The sequence below is a fragment of the Prinia subflava genome, chromosome 5, assembly GCF_021018805.1.
Source record: "Prinia subflava isolate CZ2003 ecotype Zambia chromosome 5, Cam_Psub_1.2, whole genome shotgun sequence".
Classification (NCBI taxonomy): domain Eukaryota; kingdom Metazoa; phylum Chordata; class Aves; order Passeriformes; family Cisticolidae; genus Prinia; species Prinia subflava.
The window spans coordinates 11,818,641-11,840,023 of record NC_086251.1 but is presented as its reverse complement, the minus strand read 5'-3'; the positions used below and the strand labels follow the sequence as shown (position 1 = coordinate 11,840,023).

The window sequence follows — 21,383 nt, the reverse complement described above, 5'->3', positions numbered from 1 at the left end:
GTTCTCTCAGATTTCTTAAATCAAATTGACACTGTAATTTGCACTGCCATTACAGAGCAGACTGTTATGCTGTACTCACTCTTCAAGTCTGAAACTGTAGCCTACAGGCACTTTAGCATTAGATAAACATGAATACTCTCAGGGTAACGTGCTGGTCAGCATAAGGGACAGATAAGAAACTTTGTTTGAAGTCATTAAACGAAAAAAAGAGTTCTGTAATAGCCAAAATATAGAAGAGCTCAATACAAGAAGTCAGTTCTAATAAGACGAATTCCACTCTACACGGAACAAGCGTTTATTTAGTGAGGGACAGCTTAAGTGCAGTGATGTAAAAAACCCTATGACACCTTATAAAAGCAAACTAATTTAAAAAACCAAGGTTGGGAGCAAGAAAATGTATTACTGGTCAAATTCAGAGCTCAAATACACAAGATCAGTACTGATGTTAGGTCAGGTTTTCACCACTACATTCCTTTATCTTTCTGAACAGTTAGAGATGCCAAGCAACACTCTGATTTAACTGAGGCAAATACAGTGAGACTAAAGCTGGCGCGAGGTGCTGCTAAAACACAGAACTGAATTTTTAACCTTAAAAACACTGGTTTGACACAGTGGTGTGGTCTAGATTGTATGGTTTAATCGTGTATTTGATGTGAACATTCTCACCTAACGGCAGAGTAAACACCTCGGAATCCGATTCCTTTTCGGATACTGCTGCAAGAGAATTCTTACTACCAAAAGAAGGTGACACTGAACAAGCGAATGGTCTTCACAATCTCTCCCAAATCAGACTTCTTAACAGTGCCTGTGTGTCTCAAATGCCTGGCTAAAGTTGATACGCGCAACGCGGCTCCGAGGAGAGCGCAGGACATCGCCGCTGAGGCTGAGACGATCTAACGCGACGCCGCTGCACAACCCGCGCTCTGCCCGGCCCGTCTCACGGCGCTACTCTGCCGGGCTTTTGGGGGAGTTCGGTCACTTGTACCGGCTCCGATCCGTGCCCAGCCGGGCACTCACGCACGCCCGGCGAGCCGCAGCGCCCGGGGCTCCCGGCGGGGCACGGGCTGCCGGGGCAGCGCCCGGGGCGGCGGAGCGGGGAGGCAGCGACGCGGAGAGGCAGCACGGCCGGACCCCGCCGCCCCTGTACCCAGCACCGCCGGCCACTCACCGGAGAGCTCGTCCGGCTCCAGCCCGGTCTCGGTGTCCAGCCCGCAGATGACGAAGTAGTCGGCGAAGCGGCCGGGTGCTGAGGAGCCGCCGCCGCTCATGCTGCAGGGCGAGGGGCGGGCAGGGCTCAGCGGGAGCGGGGCCGGGCGGCGCCGGGAGCGGGGCCGGGGTCCCCGGCTGCGCCCGCCGCCTCCATGGCGGCGTGGGGCAGGCGGCGCCGCGCAGCATTCTGGGAACGGCCCCCGCCGCTCTCGGTGGGGGCGGCCCAGCCGCGCGCCGCAACGCCGCGCCTGCGCCCTGCGCGGCGGTGACGTCATGCTGCTGCTGGCCGCGCCGGGACCGCCTGAGGGGGCGGCCGTGCCCGGGGAAGCCGCGGGAAGGGCTCTGCTCCCTCCGCAGGTACAGAATCGGGGATGGGGCAGGCTGGAAGGGACCACAGCGGGCCGACTGGTCCGAATTCCCTGTTCAAGCAGGGTCATTCCAGAGCACATGACACAGAATTCTGTCCTGACCGTTGTTGAATATCTCCGGTGAGGGAGACCCCACACTCTCTGTGGGCAGCCTGTTCAGTGCTTGGTCACTGCGTAGTAAAGAAGTTCTTCCTCACATTCAGGTGGAACTTCCTGTTTCTTCCCATTGCCTTTTGTCCCTTTGCTTGGCACCACCGAGCAGAGCATGGTCCGTCCTCTGTCACCTCCACTTCAGATATTTACAGACATTGATGAGGTCCTCTCCCAGTCCTCTCTTCTCGAGGCTGAACAGAATCATAGAATCAATTAAGCTGGAAAAGACCTCTGAGACCGAGTCCAGCCTGTTGTGTCCGGGCCCCGTTCCCTCAGCTTCTCCTCACAGGAGAGATGCTCCACGGCCCTTGATCAATTTTACAGCCTCTGCAGGACCCGCTCCGGGTGCTCCGTGTCTCTGGTACTGAGGAGCCCAGAACCGGGCGCAGCCAGAGCCGCAAAGGCGCCGCCAGGGCTGCTCACTCCGGACAGCGATCAGCCTGGCGGCGCTCTGAAGGCACCCGTGGGCTCGCATCCTCCTGGCACTCTCATCTTCCCGTCCCCGCAGCCCTGCTGGCTGTCGTGACTCCTCAGCTTTGTGAAGCAGCGGTGTGGGCGGGGAAATGCTTTAGGCATTGTTTAGCTCTAAGGTTGTAGGGTTTTTTTCCTATTTGCATTAACATCACACAAATCTTTGTTAACAGCTGGGCTTGCACAGAGTGAAACCCACTCCCCCTTCTGGCTCGGTGTGGAAAGGAGAACAAGCCCTGGGGAAGGATGACCAGAACAGAGCTGTTGAGGCACAAGTGGCACGAACCCATGCTCTGCCTTGGGAGTGCTTTTTTCTTCTGGCTATAGAGGCACCTGGAATGGCCTTGCTAGCCTAAAATTAGGTCTATAAGCAGTTTGTTATGGGTTAGCACTGGCTAGATATTAATGCACTTATGAGAGTATGTTTTTTTTCATGAGCTGCTGTGAGATGTGGTTAAGAACAGAGCAGAGCAGGCTTAAAACTTGAAAAAAGAGAACAAAATTTTATTACATTACATAAGAACAGAAATAGAAAGGAAAACTCTAAATACACACAAAAAACAGAAATTAAAACTTCCCAGAACATTTCTTCTTCTCTTCTAATTTTTGCTTTCTACACGTTACTCTCTGTAGACTAAAACCTTGGGTTTTAAATCAAACAATTACTACTCAAAAAACTAATCTTCAATTCAGCAAGGGAGAGAGGAGTCTCTCTTGCACTACAGACTGTTCTTCAGAAAACACGGGTCTACTCCTTATGTGTTTCCATGTCACCCATGGCACCGCCCGGAGAAGTCTACCAGGGTGACACTCTCTTTTTTATTTCTAGTGTTCTCACCACTGTCCATGGGCCAAAGCTGCATACAGGGCTCTTTTAAGAATGCTTCCGTGCTGAGCTCTCTCTATCTTTTCCCTGGGGCTGAGGGTTCCAAGAGCAGGTCTCCCCTGAGGGCAGAGGGCGTTACTACACTCCCCCTCTCTTCCATGTTCGCTCTACTCTTAAAGTGCCTGTCACTGTAGCAAAAGCAGAGGCAGCCGTATCTACTTAAATGCAGTTTATGTTCAAAAGAGACTTGAGTTCAGTCTATGGCTAACATTATGCAAGAAAAGTCTAGCTTAGAAGCTACTCTTCTTTAATTCTTTGCTTATCTAGGGTTCTTTCTAATTGTGCTTTATCATCTCGGTCCTAGACTGTTTCTCTTTCTCTTCTGAAACTACTAGCCATGAGAATCAATGTCTGGGGAAAAAAGTTTCTTTCTGCTAAAGACACGTCCTCAGAGGTGTGTCCAACCCTTCAGTGGTTACTAAAAGTGCTGACATTCAAACTCGACTACTGATTGGTTTGACTACAGCCTCCTGAAAAAACTCACTTCCCTTCAAACTAGGACACAGTTCCCCTTCCTCTCCTCTCTCAGTTCTCTATTTGTGGCATTTACATCAGAATCCTTCCATATCCTGTAGGGCTTATAAGAGGAGAAATTAAAACTTTGCATTCCTTAATGATTATTATCCAGGACCAACCAAGTAGTTAAGGTTGCATCCATAATGCTGAATGGATAAGACACCAGTCTAACTTAAAACGCTGCCAAGCATAGGAAACCTCACTTATTTGAGTTTCCATTGCCAAGACAGACCAAGTTGTCTCTAGGGACTAGAAACAGCAGAACATGTAAGAAGATTTCACTGCCAAGGATTTACAGCCTTTTGCAGCACAACAACTAAACTCTTAGGCCACTGTGCCCAGTGAGTTTGGGACAGCAGGACATCCTTCTGGGAATCAGGAAAGACTGTTAGGATAGCACTGGTGCTATCAGTGTTCACTTGATTAAGATTGGATGGGCCAGAGAATGCGTTATCAGTGAAGGAAAGAGTTGCCTAGATTTGACTGAGATGTCAGTTTTAAAGCACTGTGTAACTTGAAAGAAAGATGTCAATCAAAGTGGCAGGCTAGAAGCAATACTAGAGTGAAGGGCTCAAGTTTACTCCACAAAAAGCATAGTTAGATTGTGTTGAGCCTGCCTGGTGGTGTGTGAAAGGCACAACAGAGAACAGAAATAGCTAAATCTGGTTGCTCTCACTCTGCTGTGTTCTCTAGCTATTTTTTGCACATTTGTCTTCTCAATAAGCTTTCAGTGTAGCAGAGGACAATGTATTCAGCACATGGTGAACTTCTTTTGAGTAAGCCTGAACAGTAGTTTAACCCTTAGGACAAAAGCCTGAGGGTCTCTTCTGACACTTGCAAGAAAGTCAGGGGAAACAGCACAGGTATTGGCAGGGGTTTTTTTGTCAAATAAACAGTAAAACAGGGAAATAAAAAGTTGCTCTTGCACTTTAACTGTTCCAGAAATAACCATGTATTTTGTAAATAATCAGTAAATAGAATTAGATGGGCCAGTAAGTAAACAGAGGTTTACCAGAGATACTGTTGAGCAGCAATATTTAAATGCACACATGCCTTGCTATACAACAGAGTAAGGAACAAGATTTTTTTTTTTAAAGGAGAGTCTCAGACTAAGAAACTCAGATTTGCTTTCAATTGCTACAAGAAATGGACAGGATGGGTGAAACTGCATGAACCAGAACTAAGAAAATGTTAACCCAAATTTTTGCTGTGGAAAGCTCTTTCCTATTTTGTCAGATAAATTCTCTGCATTCCAAGACACCTTACAGCCTAGTCCCTCTCAAATCTGTGCCTCCAACAGATGTACCTGAAAAGTTAGAGCTTTCTCCTCCCATTTTATCAGTGACCCTCTTTTCCACTGTATCTTCTTCCTCCCCAATTATTTCATTTCTGAAATACTCTTGCCTAGTGACCACAAAAAACATCTCTGACATCTACTTCAAAGGCCAGTAGCTTTAATCTGTCAGTCATCTTGACCAATGTTCCCACCACAAGAAACACCCAAAATATGGCAATTCTGTCAGGAAATTTTGCAGATGGCTTAGATGTCCTTGAGTAAAACAACAACACTCTAGATAACATTATGAATTCTTGAAAGTATTCTTTATGATGTTGAGAAAACCTGTGGAATTGTGAATTCTGTGAAAACTAGGATTTTTTAGCCGGAGAATCATAAAGACATATTAGTAAATAGGAAGAGATTTAAAAGATTCAGTGTCTTTGTCAATGTTGATTCAGCTGCTGTTTTCCATGGCAGACTGTATTTTCAAGCTCAAACCTTAAGTCAAAGGGAATGAAGTCTTTAAAATAGTGAAGAACAGAACTTGATGCAAAGGTATCTCGAGTATTTCTCATACTACCTAATTCAGATTTACTTTGCCAGCAATTCCAGTCACGATTATCAGAAGAGTTTATTCACTAAGAAATAGGAAAACACAACAAGAAATTACAGTTTCATTCAACATTGCTCAGAGAATCAGAGAAGTCTGAAATGGGGTATTTCTTTTTTTTTCTGGGCAGCTGTTTCCCAAGATGAGCTAAGCTTTGAAAAGTAACAGAGCTCAAATTCCTCAACACCTTGTCAGGGTGTTGATTCTATGTGGTGTCTTCTAACGACTCTGATTAAGATATTTACCTTGGATTCTTCAGGAAAACAAAAATCCATTTAGCAACTCTTACCATCAAACAATCCTCTCCAATCTGCAACACTTGGATCTGGTTGCAACTTACTGACCATGTATTTGGTGTGACATCTCCACAACAGACTTGTGGAATAGAACCAGATCACCTAACACACAGATCCCCACATGTCAGGGCACAGCTCAGAGCACAACTGACACTTCAGGGTGTAGAATATTTCCTCAGCTCCCATGCAGCACTGTCCCTCTTCTCCCCAGCTCCAGAAGTCCACACTATGGACCGATGCTCAATTTATCAACAACTATGACCCCCAGGTCCCTTTCCACAGTGCTGCTCTCCAGCGTTTCATTCCCCAGTCTGTCTGTACATCCAGAGTTGCTCCATACAAAGGTGCAAAATCCAGCACTTGTCTTTCTTAAACTTCATATGGTTCGTGATTGCCTAGTCCTTGTCATAGTCTCTCTGCAGGGCATCTGCCCTCAAAGGAATCTACAGTTTATCCCAGTTTAGTATAGAGTCAACAAACTTCCTTAGTGCTCCTTACACTCCTTACTTAGCATTCCTTGCAGTCCTGTGTCTAGGTCATTAATGAAGATGTTTGTTGGGGGGTTAGATTTGCCTCTTTTTTCACTTACAGAATTTTTTCCTTTAAGTTTCCAAGAAAACTGTAATGACAGTGCTTAATCAGAACAAAAGGGAGTAGTTGAAGGACATGGCAGCACAAGGCTACACCTATTGTTTTTAGGTCTCTGGGAGTGTCCCTCAGAGGGGAGAGATAACACAAACTTTGGGAAAGGTAAAAAGACAGAGCTGGGGGAGGGGGGCCTCACTCTTGCTCTAAGCGCCGATGACGACAGTCAAGCTGCCCCTCCTGCAGGAAGAGTTCACGGCCATCGGTCTGCCTCTGCCTCGTCCTGGGAAATCTACCATCATCTGCTCCTGTACCCAGGAATCCTGAGCTCGTTTTCTTCAGCCTCCTCCCACCGCTGCTGTTTCTTCGGAGCTTTGAGGCTTTCCTGCTACTCTGTGTCCCTGCCCTGCCCAGCCCTGCCGGGACACCCCTGCTGCTCCAGCTGCCAGCGCAGAGCTCCTCATCTCATCCACCAGCCCGGGACTTTCCTCCCTTCCAGCTCGGCCTCTCGGAGCCCTGCAGGGGCACCGAGATCAAACTGCCCCAGGCTTTTGTGAAAGAAAGCCCTCAAGGTTCTCGGTTCTGTTTATTACTAATGCAGTAGTTGTTTGTTTGTTGTTTTGTCATATATACTAGTAAAGAACTGTTATTCCTATCCCCATACCTCTGCCTGAAAGCCCCTTTAATTTTCTAAATTAGAATAACTTGGAGGGAGGGGATTCAAATTCTCCATCTCCAGGGAGGTCCTGCCCCCTCCCTAGCAGATACCTGTCTTTCAAACCAAGACAATGTTGAAGAGAATGGGGCCAAGGATGGAACCCTGAAGAACCCCATCAGTGACGGACCCACTCGTGATGTCGCCCCATTCAGTAGAGCCCTTTGTGCCTGACCCATGAGCCAGGCACATGCTGTGTTTACCCAGCTGAGCGCTGGGCATTTTGTCCAGTGGAATACTGTGAGAGACGGTATCAAGAGCTTTACTGAATCTTCTCCATGGTTTTATCAGGCATTGAAGTGAGACTGACAGGCCTGTAGTGTGCATGGTCATCAGTCACCATGAGATCTTCCTAGCTTGCTGAGCGTTCATATTAAAGTAGAAGGTTTGCACCTTCTCACACTCCTTTCATGTAAACACCAGCTATGTTCTATAAACACAGTCATTGTTTTCACATTCCATGCTGGGACAGACAAGACTGGGTGACAGTCCCCTTGACCAGCGTGGTGAGAGGTGGGAATGCCCACTCTCCAATCCATGGGCACCTTGCTAGAAGTACATAATAGGAAGTAATAAACAAAGCAGGAGGATTTCTCCCCTGCTGCTCTGATCTCCCCAAACTCCGGCTCTGTGTGTCTTTCTGGCGAGGCTCACAGCGACAGTCATCCTTCTTGCACTTCTTCAAAACTGGGACAGTATTTGCAGCTTTTGGTAGACTGAGCCTCTCCAGATTCCCAAGATTCAGAAGTCACTGAGAGAAGTCTCATAATGGCACCAGCCAGCTCTTTGAGTATTCTTGCATGAATCCCATCAGGCCCTGTTAGAGGGATCCAGCTGAAAAAGCAAATCCTGCACAAATTCAGGGTTGACCAGGAGTTTATCATTTTCACAGTCATGAGAAATCAGTTTAACACAGAACAAAGCGTCAAACATAGAATGATTTAGTGATCTGCTCAGAATACTTCTCCATGACATGGAATTCTTCTAAGTACAGTAAACACTGCAAATGCCAGGTTTTAGATGCAACTCCTCAGGGCTAGGTTGTAAAAGAAAAATCGAAGTTTACGAGTATAACATTAGATCTCAATGCTGAAGCAGGATTTTAAAAGCTATTTCCCACTGAAGCATTCCCAGCCGTGTTGAGGGCCTAGCAGGGCCTATAAACCTTGTAAGAGTACAAGGAGCCCACTGAAGCCCCAGAGCAGCACAGGAGCAGAATGCTCTGTGTTTGGAAGACTGTCTGCAGAAAGGAGCTTTTATGAGGCTCCTCACATACACACCAGTCACTAACTGAGCTCTCATAATCCAGACACAGATTCTTCCTTGTGTACTATGAAACAGGGAAATGGGAATTATCACACTAGGTGGAGCATTTTTAAGAACTGGGAGTTATGGTATGTTAGTAAATATATTATGCCATTATTTATATTAATTGTGAGTACTAAAAGGCTGCAACTTCTTTCAGTTTGGGTGACCTGGAGCTATAAAGCCACCAGCTGAGAGTTATAAATGTCTGTCATTGCAAGACATCAATTGGTCATAAAAATAGTCAGAGCATTTACTTCTCTTTAATGGAAATTTGAAAAAGTTGCTCTGGATCCTGCTTTCCTGTCAAAACTCTCTCATTTCCCTCTTAGCACTGCCATACTAAACTATAGGGTTCCCAAACTCCACACTATGACACAGAAGGAAACTAGACATGATGAAAATTCTCAGAAACACACAAAAGTCTTCAGCAGCCTAAAAACAAAAAACGTGTTTTGACTTTGCATAACAGCACCATTCACTAACAAAAGCTTCTCATTTTTGACTTTTACTTTTTCTGTCTTACCCTTTTAGCCAGTTTTCTCTACAAGGCAATAAAAGAATCTCATAAACTGGCCTTGAATATTAAGAGGTGAATGAAGCTGAAATAACTTCAACACAGGAGTCTACCATAAGAGATTAGGGCAAAAAGAGGGACTTTATGCAAATAGATGTATTTGAAGAGACAGAAGTTCGACCCATTTGCCTTCCAGTGCAAACCAAACAAACTTTTCAAAATTACTGCTGTATATGAGAAATTAATTTCAGAGAGAAAAGGAGTCAAATTTACCTTCTTATTTAGAAATAAAGGTAGAAACAGAATTAATCTCATCTACAGATGAGATTTATTAGCTTAGTAATTAGCTTAGTTTTCATTTTTAGGTAATGACTAAAAATACTATTCAAGAAGAACTCATCCCTTTTAAACAGGTCAATAAAAAATTAGGCTTAATGGGAAGTTCAGCATGCTTCATTATACCCAATAAAGACAGTGGTTCTGATTTTATATAACAGCTTTATTATCAAATGGCAAGAGAGTTAGTAATGATGTCATGCAGGTATCACAAAAGAAAGTTCCAAAAGATAAACAGGTCACCTAACAGCTCAAAATCCCTTGCAATTAAAAAACAAAGCTACATCTTTCTGATGTCCTGGTTTGTTTCATGGCAGCTGCTATTTTTCTGTCCAAATGTTATGGCTATCTCTTGGATCACCTGCTGGATTCCCTAAAGGGAACAGTAGGCTAGGACAGCACCCAGTGCTTTTTTTGCTTTCCACAAGGCCTGCCTTACTCTGCACAACCCTCAGAAGTCCCCACAGGATAGGAAAGCACCTCAGGCTGCTGGCAGCTGAAGATAAACACAGAAGGGATGGGTTAAAAAAATGCTAAGGTTTTTAAAAAGCAAAGAACCCTATTTTGAACCTTTTTAAGGTCTTAAGGCTTTTAGTTATCATGATGGGAGGCCAGGCTTGTGGCTGAAACACAACAGGTTTTCAGTAACAAAGCCTGATCCCGTCTCCATAGGGAAACAGAACTCAGTGAAAATGTCAAGTGACAGCACGAGTCTTGTTAGATTGAGAGAGAGTTCAGCTCCTTCTTTGGTTCCACCAAGACATTGGCTTCACACAGCATGGGAAGGGTTTTACAACAGCTTCTGTTACTGACCAGGAATTGAGGCAAATTTTGAGAAAAGCCACTGGAAAATAAGTAGTAGGTAATTTATTCTGAGAGTTCATCTGCACAAAAAGTTAACTCTGCAGAAAAGTAGGCTGTAAATCTACAGCAGCTTCACACTCAGTAGTTTGGGGAACACTTGCTCACATGGCTCACTTCACATCCAAGTTTACTGTGGAATAAATCCCCTGGGTAGAGGAGCTCTGGAGATTAGAATGGTAGCAATAAAAGTAATCACTGTTTAGTTTTAAATGCCAAAGTACACTTCTAGAATAAATTCTAAATAACAAAAGAATTGCTGAAGCTGAATGATCTTACAATAAACCTGCAAACAGAATTGATATAAATTCATTTATATACTTACATAAAAAATATCATTTACTGTGCAGCCTGGATTTAAATAAAAGACAAATGGTGTATCAGTAATATTTACGATATATTTACAAGTAACACTGTGATGAAACAAAGCAGTCAATTAAAATTATGTTACAAAAATGAATAAACCCTTTAAAGGTACCAGTCAGTACCTTTTACATTATCACATTTATGAACTGTTCTCTTAGAGCTCAAAGATCTATGATATGATCATGAGTTAACACAAGGACACAGACTAAAAAACCCTGGAACTGGAGCACGTGCTGAGGTGTTGAGTCTCTGTTCAGCAAGACACTGCAGGGGCATCAGCTTCAAACCACGTGAGCAGCGCTGGTTTCAGCAGATAAAACACCAATGTGCTCCCCAGTTCCTCACTGCCCAGGGCCTGGTTTGACACAGTTCCACTCACAACACAACAAACTGCCACAGCTGGAAGCACAGAGGGAGGTGTCCTGGACCTTACTGGGAGAATACACAGATTGCTACTGAAGGTGACTCATGCTGGTTGCCCATGGCCGGTCACTGCCTTGGCAGACAATGAACCCCATTTGTATATACACCCACACCAGAGCCTCCTGGTTCATGGTGCTCTGAACATCACTTGGGATCAGCTGTTTGGTAGGAACTGTACTAGTTTGTGTACCTGACATTGCTTCTAGCTAACCACGCTGCAATGAGAAATTTTATACTCTTTACATATTGCTTGAGAAATGGTAATATTACACTGCTTAAGCATTTTTAAATCACTTGAGAACTTCAAGTTTTATATAATCATACCATCACTTTCTTAAGTTGGCAGGATAAATCTATGCAAGTGAAATATTGGCAAAATAATCAACATTAAAAAAATGAAAATTAGAACTCAAAAATCACCAGCTAGCCAAGATAAGAATTCTAAGCTGCTCCCTCCCTTCCTATTTCTGCTCCCAGAATAAAACTTTACAGGGACAAAGAAGGAATGATGTGACACTTCGCCTTTGTTAATCCAGTAAGTAAAGCAGATGTAGGTTCAAGTATTTAATTCCATAAATAGAGCACTAATAAATAGAAGTAAACAAGGATGAGAATAACATTGTAGTTAAAGTACTGCAAAGAATCTTTGTTTCCAAGTGAGCACCGTTATATTATTTTGAAACTCCTCAAGGCAAAAAAGAAGGGAAATATTGTTAGTGAGAAATGCACTCAGACCAGATCACATGCAAGCCTACAGAGAATGTTACAAAGTTGGACTGAATAGTTCAGGGGTTTTTCCTGCAAGTGTTAGAAAGCGTCAGGTGTAGTTTGTGTCTACATCACAATTTTTGCTTTACATGTAACTAGAGAAAAATGTTACATTTATGTTCTTACTTCCCTCATCCTGAGGGCCACACACACCCCCTCTCACAGTAAAACACTGGTGTTTGGTTACAAAACTGTATGCAGTAAATTTCTGAACACATTTCCTTCAGTTTAAGGCCATGTGTTCATTTAAAGACATTCTTATCAATCACAAGCCTCCCCTTTAACTGCTTAAAATCCAATAGAAAAGCAAATATACAAATATCAGAAGTGCTGATCCTGAGATGAAGTATGGGAAATTCTGGTCCAGTTTGATCGTTATTCAAATTTCTGCTTCAGTTTCTTCTGGAAGAGAGCTGGTAGGATGGAGAGGATGGCTAGAATCATGAGAACAAAAACAGAGTTCCAGGAAACAGCTTCCCCTGCTGTTGTGAGCTGGTACAGTGTTGTTCCGGCCTTAATGGCTACAAAGGATGGTGGTGCTACACCTGGAGCAAAGAGAGGATGAAAAAATAGCTTGTTAGGGTAAAAACCCTCAAAAATCAGTCATCCAAACTTTAACACCTGAATATTGAGATTTTGTTGTCTTGTACTTCTTTTTTTTTTTTTGAAGAGGGCTTAAATACAGAAGATATTCAAAGATAAAAAAATCTTTATCCAAAGAAGTAGTTTTAAGCCATTCTTAATATTTTTAATGCAAACTCAAATACAGGAGACTAAGCAAATAATCTCTGCTCTTTAGGTTCTGCAGATTTCAACTTATCTCTTTACAAACTCATTTTTCATAAAGGAAAAATAATGAACTTTTTCATAAAGTTCATTAAGGAAAAACACTGGATAGTTTCCTAATCAGATTAAAAGTACGTGCAAAAATATGCCAATTTAAAAAGCTGTAGTGTATACCCTTTCTTCTGGCCACCCCAAACTGTGGCTCACTAGCCACAGTTCTTACCTAGGAAAGTGCCAATGAAGAACACTTTCAATGGCACATTGATTACAGGAGATGTGATATTGATAAACCAGTTGGGGAGAAAAGGTGTTATTCTCAAAAATATGATGTAGTTAATGAGATGTTCTCTATGTCGTTCAACCTGTCAAAACAAAAACAAACAAACAAAAATTTGGTTTAAAAAATCCCCACCTTGAAAATACACTACCATAGAGGTTTTTAAGAGTTTTTCCCCCATATCTTTTATAGACATTTACATATTGCAAACAAAAAAATCAGTTAAAAATGTGATGTGGGGAAGAGTGCCCAGTCAATCACCCGTTAAACAGCACTTAGTTCAGCCTGGAAATAGCTGTGTGTGGCAAAGCAGTGGTGATGCATCTGACTGATTTAGCCAACTCAAGCAGCAAACGAGTCATCGGCAGAGCCACAGTGCAGTCACCACAGCCAGCCTGTCATGCCATTCCCAAAGCTTTTGCAGGAACTATCAATGAAGTTTGTTCCTCAACCCATTCTGACCGAACCTGTCATCGAGCTTGAATAGTTACATCCTACATAACTACATCCCTCACTTGGAAACTCAGCCAGGCCACGGTTCTGAACTTCATGAGGTGCCTGCTCCCAGCACAGTTCCAAAGCTGCCTCCCCACAGGTTAGAGTGCCCAGCATTAGCACTTACCCAGGAGCAACAACAGCCCCAACTTCACTCACAATCTGCATTATGTTCTCAGATCTAGCCCAGCTCCTTACACCAATGCTACAACAAAGCCTCTTCTCCTCCCAGCCTGTCTCTAGCACATCAGCCCTTACACAAGAGTAACCTTGAGCCAAGCTGTAAGGACAGCCAAGCATCCACAATTCTGGCCTATTCTGGCAGACCTGCACTAAGCTTAAGTCTCAAACAATTAAAAACAAACCTGGTCTGGATAAATTCAACCTCAAATCTCACACAGCAGCTCACTCCAGTCACAACGTTGTTTTTCAGCTTTAGCCAAATTTAGATTTTACTGTAACATCAAAATCAGGAGAACCATGGGGTTTTAAAACCTTAGTGAAGGACAATATTTAAATATTGATTAATTCTGCATATAAATGCCTTAACCTCAATATGCAAGCATGATAAGCATGATACAATCCAACTAACCTGGAAACAGTAAGATATGAGCTGTACATGCAATTTTAAATCATATGTTCAGTTCTACTAATGGCAATAGTAATCATTTGCTACTCAGAATAGCCTCAAGATTACACTGCAATATTAAGATTTACTTGGGTCAAAAGTCGAAATGGTACTGTATAATCTAACAAGGTCAATTGTGTCTGACACAGCTCCACAACTTATCTAACGAGGAAAAGTTTAAAGCATTTTTATGTGATACAAAAAAATCTTGAACAGAGTATACTGAGTACTAGAGTATACTGATATACTAGAGTATATGCTTCATACTTGCAAAAATTAAATATTCATTCAAGTGTTTCAGAGGATCAAAGAAAGACACGTAAGGTCAAGTACAACTCACACTGTATTTCTGTACTGCAAATCCTTTAGGTTCATCTCACAATCAAGACTTGCTGAAACTAGTGTTACCAGATACTGTAAGAAAAAGTTTCTAAATGCTCCAACTATATTTAGATGTTCAAATTAAAGTTTTTCGATCATACATACAGCTGTAGGTTCCTCCGACCTCCTCCGACCTCCAACACAAAAATACCTCAGCTAATGCTTAAAGAACAATTACTTGAAATTTCCTGAAGCTGTTTATTGACAATAAATAAACCAGGGGGTGATCAGCTGCAAGCATTTCCTAGATAAGAGCAACTTTCTCATGGGAAATACCATAAAATACAGGACTACTTCCAGAATCCTTCCTGTGTAACTGGATACACGAGCACAAGACCTCCTAGTTTTCCATGCTATTCCATGACACATTTTGTACCGTAAGTTCCAGCATCCCTAGAAACCTTACCTGTTCTGACCATTTTACTGCTTTTTCTGTTAAATATCTGTACACAACAGGACGTCCCACTAGGTATGACAGCATATAGCAGAATGAAGCTCCCAGTCCTGAGCACTGAAAAAATAAAAAAACACAACAGACAACAAATAAGCAGAAACTCTAATGTCAGCCTTGTGTCCACATTAACTACGCTGCCTGGCTAGAGAAGGTTTCTATGCAGTCCTCCATTAGGGCTCTCCTCCAGCAGTATGTACACACTCCCTAAGGATGTTGTTGACCCAAGAAAGCTTATTTCCAAGGCATTTATATCAATCTCAACACTCAAAGTAGACAACATTGATTACTTATCAGTTAATATTGAGTGCTTCTGCAGTTTTAAGACTTCAAACAGTGAAAGCTTTTGGAATTCAAACACGAAAACTGAACAGGATCCTCCCTATCTTCTCAGTACTAATGCTCATTATGATTGCATCTTTTGCCCATGATATATTTTGTTGGTAACATACATTTCAAATCTTAAACTAAGCTTCTTACATATTTAAGCCACTTAAAAAACAGGTGTACTTTGCAGTGTGATAATAAAAACACAGTAATTTTGTTGTGAAATTACAACCGGGTTCTGGCATATGCTAAACAAATTTAGAGTAAAGGAAATTCTGGCTGACTCACACTCTAATGTCTTCATTATTAAAAAAACCTGGAGAAATAGCTCAGTGTTTTGGATCATCACCCAGTGCTACAGTGAATTTTGTGGGTAAGGCCATTCTTGCTGCAGAGCTGAGTAAGAACTCAACAGTTCATCAGAAACTGAACTGTATGCCAGTTTCAGAGTGATCATTTCCAACAGGAAGCTGCTCAGATGCTCGGTTGTAGTCCAAATGGATAGAAGGAAATATATGCCCTCACTACTTTCCATACTTACCAAACAAACAAGAAATAAGGCCAGTGGAAAGGGATAAAGAAACCCTGACAGGATACTGAGAAATATAGACCCAGGAATAGCAAATGTTTGCAAGCTGGATGCATTTTAGTTAAGGAAAAACACATTTCTAAAAAGCTACGCACTTCTTAATTTTATAAGCAGTCAAGATACATTTTACAATTTGAAAAAGTAAACAGGCAGGGCCTCTCAAGATCCTTACTTCAAAAACCCTTTTGTGGAGTAGCACAAGAAGCTAGAGCACAGAGCAAAGAGATGTAGATCGGTCACTACACATACAAACAATAAGTCATTAAGTAATAAAGCTGACTACATTTTTCTCTTTGTGCTACAACTGCCACAGAGGATTTATTGTGACTTCCAGGAAACACATACTTCTGATTTTACACTGTTGACTAGAGATGTGCAATTTCAGTTATTCTCTCTGGAAAGTTCACAGGCCTGTCTGAGCCCATAAGCACAAGTTTCATGGAAGACTGAAATGTATGAAGGCAGCCACTACTTCCTTATAAATAAGCTTGTTGTAATTACTAACTAACAGCAGCTGAATGCTAATTTCAGTCAGAATTTTTTGAAAAGGCAGAAAATAGGTTTCTGCAGCATAAGCAAGCAGATTGTTGGACTTCAGGCTTGCTAGAGGCATTCTTGAGATTATGATGCATTGCCCACTTCAGATAGAAAAGTTATAAAGCAAAACAACCCTGGACACTATTTTACTCAAGTTGAATTAACTGAAATATTAAAAAGCCCAATAATCTTCTATTGGGGGTTAGATTTGCCTCTTTTTCACTTACAGAATTTTTTCCCATAAGTTGCTAGGAAAACTTAACGACAGTGCTTAACCAGAACAAAGGGAGTAGTTTTCCTCAGAGGGGGGATAACGGGAGCTTTGGGAAAGGTAAAAGACAGGGCTGGGGGGGGCAGTTGCTCTCTCTTGCTCTCAGCATCGAGGAGGGCAGTCAAGCTGCCCCTCCTGCAGGAAGAGTTCACGGCCATCACTCCACCTCATCCTGGGAAATCTACCATCATCTGCTCCTGTACCCAGGAATCCTGAGCTCGTTTTCTTCAGCCTCCTCCCACCGCTGCTGTTTCTTCGGAGCTTTGAGGCTTTCCTGCTACTCTGCGTCCCTGCCCTGCCCAGCCCTGCCGGGACACCCCTGCCACTCCAGCTGCCAGCGCAGAGCTCCTCATCTCATCCACCAGCCCGGGACTTTCCTCCCTTCCAGCTCGGCCTCTCGGAGCCCTGCAGGGGCACCCAGATCAAACTGCCCTGGGCTTTTGTGAAAGAAAGCCCTCGAGGTTCCTGGTTCTGTTTATTATTAATGCTGTAGTTGTTGTTTGTTTGTTGTTTTGTCATATATACTAGTAAAGAGCTGTTATTCCTATCCTCATACCTCTGCCTGAAAGCCCCTTTAATCTCCTAAATTATAATAATTTGGAGGGAGGGGATTTGAATTCTCCATCTCCAGGGAGGTCCTGCCCTTCCCTAGCAGATACCTGTCTTTCAAACCAAGACACCTTCCCAAGTGCATTACAGCCAGTGCAGCTTTTACTAAGCAATGTCAAGGTTCAGAGGGAACTGAACCACGCCTGGAAATGGATCAGTCTGTGGCTGAGACAGTCAAGATCGTCACATCTAGAACTGCTAGTGCAGCTCAGTAAAGAGACAATTTATTCTACTCCTTGTTAATATATAAAATAATGTTTTAATTTTCTTCCTAGATCTATAGTTTGGGAAATATGAAATACTTTTTGTGGAATACTTTGAAAGAATAAGCTGAAGGATAAATTCTAATGGCATGTTCAGTGCTGACTCTCTGAGTTACAAAAGCCTCCTGCATTAAAACTGTGAAACCAACCTCTTCTACAGCTTTAAAGTTATTAACCTTTAGTTAAGTGTTCCAGTTAAGAGTGTGTTTAATGATTAATATATTCAGCACTCAGGAAAAAGAAGTCAACACAGAACACAGGTAGTCTTTGTGTCTCCCTGGACAGAAAGTAAATTCAGAAATTTATTTTTCTAAAAGAAAACAGAGATTTGGGGTTCTGAATTTGGGCAGTGCAGAGATGAAAGATGGCTCAAAATACTTTCCTTCAGAAATACTGCTAAATATTCTATAAATTACTCTTACGTGGAACTTTGAATGTCTCAAGGAAGAGCAGTGCAGTAGTCTCAATTTTCTTTAGAACAGAGTAATTTCTACCTCAAAATTCACTTTATTTTATAATTATCATAACATTAAAGTGAGACCAAGCCTAATATACACAGAAATGTTTTTAAATTCACAAGATTTTAAAATATTTGTGTCCCTTCGTAGATATTCCTGGGTATGTTAAACTTCATCCATGACCAAGAACTTATCAATTTGCATTTTTCAATTATCTTTTCAAAGAAGCATGACTACATCAAAACTGCCCTTTATATCAGAAAAAGGATACAAAACATATGTGGCAAAATAAGCCACTAACACTTGAACGTAAAATGTGTCCTTGTATTTGGACAAGACTTTTCCCAAGGCCTTTGCATCATCCATATCTCTAGGAACTTTTATACATTCTCTTTCTTCTCTGGAGAGGAAAAAAAAACCAGGAATGATGGAAATATAATCAAACAGTATGGTACAATTACTTACTGAATACAGAGATAATTAGATACACTCACTACAGCACCAAATTATAGCTTCAGCAAACAAACCATGATTATTGTTGTAATAACCTTCTCAGATGAACACCTAATATTTACAGTGAGGTTTATATTAGAAAATCCCCAATTTTAGATATTTGCAAGCTTTTTTTTTTTTTTTTTTTTTTTTTTACTTAGTACAATGATGCGCTTCTTTTCTAGGTTTTTCTTTTTCTTACCAAGTACTCATCATAAAGAAAAAATTGCACAAACCAAACCTTGGCAAGTGAAAGCAGCCAACATCTCCAAAACCAACTGCAGCTGCCTCAGTGCTGGGGTCACAACAGTTGAAGTGCAGCAGCAGTGGCAGAACGTCCTCTCACAGACAAATAAAGCTCTAAGGGCAAAATCTCATGGCACACCTTAATCTGGTGCAACCCTGGGCAGCACACTGGAGTGTCCTTGTTTCCTCTGTATCAGGGTTAGGGATGGGCCATTGCAAACCAACCTCGTAGAGCAAGTTAATCAGACAGAAAATTAACAACTAAAAGTGAAAAAGAAAGCTGTCAGACAAGCAGGCTTCCACCTATCAGCCTGCCTGCCAACCCAACACAAGTGCTGGGTGCAACAAGGAGAAAAAGAGAAGGCAAAGTTTAGCTAGGAATGAAGAAGGACTTCTCCTTTTGGTGACAGCTTCCAGTTTTACCAAGGCACAAGGAAGTTTCAAATGAACTCAGCCTGAAGCAAACAGGCTCTGGCTCTCATCTCAAGGTGGTTAAGAACAGAGTCAGTTCCCACTGATAATATGCCAGGGGATAACACCTCCAAACACGGGATCTCCGCTGGACAACAGAAACCTTCGATCAAGAACACTTCTCCGAGTTTACGTCACATCCCCATGCAGGCTCCTCTACAATCTGATACTGAAAAGTAAATAAATTGATAAATTAAACTTGCACAACATACTTACTCACTAAGTTGTGGGAAATTTTTATATACCAGGAACATAAGGAAAGCAGCTGATAAGAAGATGGACACTAAAATAAGAAGTGATGTCCGAGCTGATCCACCTTCTGCAAGAGCTTTCCCTGAAATTAAACATGAAACAAATTTAGAAAAAAAAAACCCTCAGCACTAGCAAAACAAAACAAGAACAAACAATCCCTCACAACTTACATCAGATTTCAAAATTATCCTTTAAGAGAATATTTAAGTAAACTCTCTGTGGACATCTTCCTACCAATGCTTTCAATAACACACATTGCTCACATTCCCTGAGAGCTTTCAAACAACTCTGAAGTTTTTACACTGGCAAACGTCCTATAGAAATCACCTTCTATGATCCATGATCATTTAAGCCTTGATTAATAACTACATTTGTAAAGAGAAAAAACAAAGCTAAACAACGTAAGCCATACATACATTTTCCTTCTTGCCAGATATCTTCTGCCAGTCTAATTAACTAGAGATTTAACTTGAAGTTAAATTTCCAGGATGTACAACATAACTTTAAAACCTGTTCATTAACAAATTCTGGGGGTTTTTCCCCTCTCTAATGAAAGACTACCAGACACAGCCAGTTAGGTGAGACACACTCATTAGGAGAACACCTACATAAACACACACACACTAGCCTGTGATAAAAAGATCACAGCTTCTAGTCTTGGGAATTACACACATTTTACTCTACTTTGGATTTATATATGGAAGTGTTTACTAGCCTTTAAATCCTTGTGTAGTGGAAGCGGTGGGAGTACAGTTAATGACAAAATAACATTTTAGGCCTCTTCTGTATTTCAGATTTTTATCAAAATGACCACACATACACAATACACTGATTAACACAAATGCAACTACACACATTAAGAATTTAAAACTGAAATGAACACTAAGTCCTCTCTGCATCCACACCGGGGTGCATATGTGTGCATGTATTGAACCACTCTCTCCTCAGGCACTTTGAGGCTCACCCAGCTTCACACCCAAGGGTCACCTGAAGAACACACGAAGAGCCGAGGCTGGTTTTTTCCTCGCAGATGCCACTGGCACAACTACAGTGCCAACACACAACACTCCAGCGGGTCACGCCGACACTTCACTGTTGTGAAATGCAGCGACCGGATGACGAAACCCACGGAGCCGGCTGGGCGAGCTGGCAATTTTATCGGCTTTGAGGCTTTTTAGGCTTAAGGTCAGCACGACCCCACAGGTGTGCACTGGGTCAGCCGAGGTCAAAGAAAGCATCAACAAAGCAGTTCCAACCACAGAATCACAGGACGGTCAGATGGGAATGGACCACAATGGTGATCCGGTCCAACTCCCAGCTCACGCAGGGTCACCCCAGAGCTCACGGGACAGCAGCACACGGCTCTGGAGTGTCGCCACTCAGGGACACTCCACACCCTCTCCGGCAGTCTGTTACCCTGCACTGGAACCGCGGTCATTCTGACAACACCTTCTCCAAGGAGCAAAATAAATGACAGATAAATAAACAAATAAGAAACTTATAGGGCAAAAAGACCCCCCACAGCCTACTACGCTTTCTGCCACTTCCACTTTCTATACTTCAGGCATGCCGGTAGTGGAATAACACAAACACACACACACACAGAAAGACATGAAACCACACGTGTCCCCTCATGCAGGGGAAAAGGAAAAGGGGTCGGTACCCTGTTTTGGCCCCCGCGGGGCGGGAGCCGCCTCATCCCGCACACACCGTGAGGGGCCCGCTCCGGCCCCAGAGCCCCCGCGGGACGGGGACGGTGCTCAAGGCGCCGGGAGGCACCGGCAGCCGCTCCGCGCACCGTCCCATGCACGGGCGAGGTCACCCCCGCTCCCGCCGCCCCGAGCCCCCGGCACCTTTCAGGAGCTGCCGCTGGTGCCTGGCGCTCTCCTCCGCCGCCGCCGCTTGGCAAGGCCCGCGCTCTGCCACCCTTCGCTGCGCCATGGCTCCGCGAAGCCCCGGGACCCGGCGAGTCAGGGCCGGGACAGGCCTCAGCGGCACCGGGAGCCGCGGGGAGCAGGTGGCGGGACCAGCAGCACCGGAGTCGCGGGCAGGACGGGGAGAAGGAGGAGGCGGGACCGGCCGCTCCTCCTCTCCTCACCCCACCGGGTCGCGGCCGCGCTCCCGCCCCCGGCGCTGCACGGCGCATGCGCCTTTCCCGGGGCCGTACGGCTTTGCTGTTGGTGTAC

General features: G+C 43.3%; 2 protein-coding genes and 1 long non-coding RNA gene across 5 annotated transcripts in view; 1 reads left to right on the top strand and 2 right to left on the bottom strand.

The window, feature by feature from the left end:
• DENND5A (DENN domain containing 5A) overlaps window positions 1-1,499 on the bottom strand; it is a 60,155-nt gene extending 58,656 nt beyond the window's left edge. For all 3 annotated transcript variants that reach the window (XM_063398024.1, XM_063398025.1, XM_063398023.1), the window contains exon 1: window positions 1,169-1,499. In XM_063398024.1, coding sequence (XP_063254094.1) covers window positions 1,169-1,484 — 316 coding nt within the window. In that variant the 5' untranslated portion in view covers window positions 1,485-1,499. The remainder of the gene's footprint in view (window positions 1-1,168) is intronic.
• On the top strand, window positions 1,470-10,842 carry LOC134551003 (uncharacterized). The gene is made up of 2 exons (XR_010080495.1): window positions 1,470-1,566; window positions 6,620-10,842. It is a non-coding gene; the product is annotated as an uncharacterized LOC134551003 (long non-coding RNA).
• TMEM41B (transmembrane protein 41B) lies at window positions 9,578-21,341 on the bottom strand. Its single transcript, XM_063398029.1, has 7 exons — window positions 21,051-21,341; window positions 19,162-19,279; window positions 18,008-18,136; window positions 15,551-15,644; window positions 14,638-14,742; window positions 12,674-12,812; window positions 9,578-12,209 (listed from the first exon to the last, which is right to left on the bottom strand). The coding sequence occupies exons 1-7, from the start codon at window positions 21,136-21,138 to the stop codon at window positions 12,040-12,042; spliced, it is 843 nt and encodes a 280-aa protein (XP_063254099.1). The 5' UTR covers window positions 21,139-21,341; the 3' UTR covers window positions 9,578-12,039.
• Window positions 21,342-21,383: the final 42 nt, after the last annotated feature.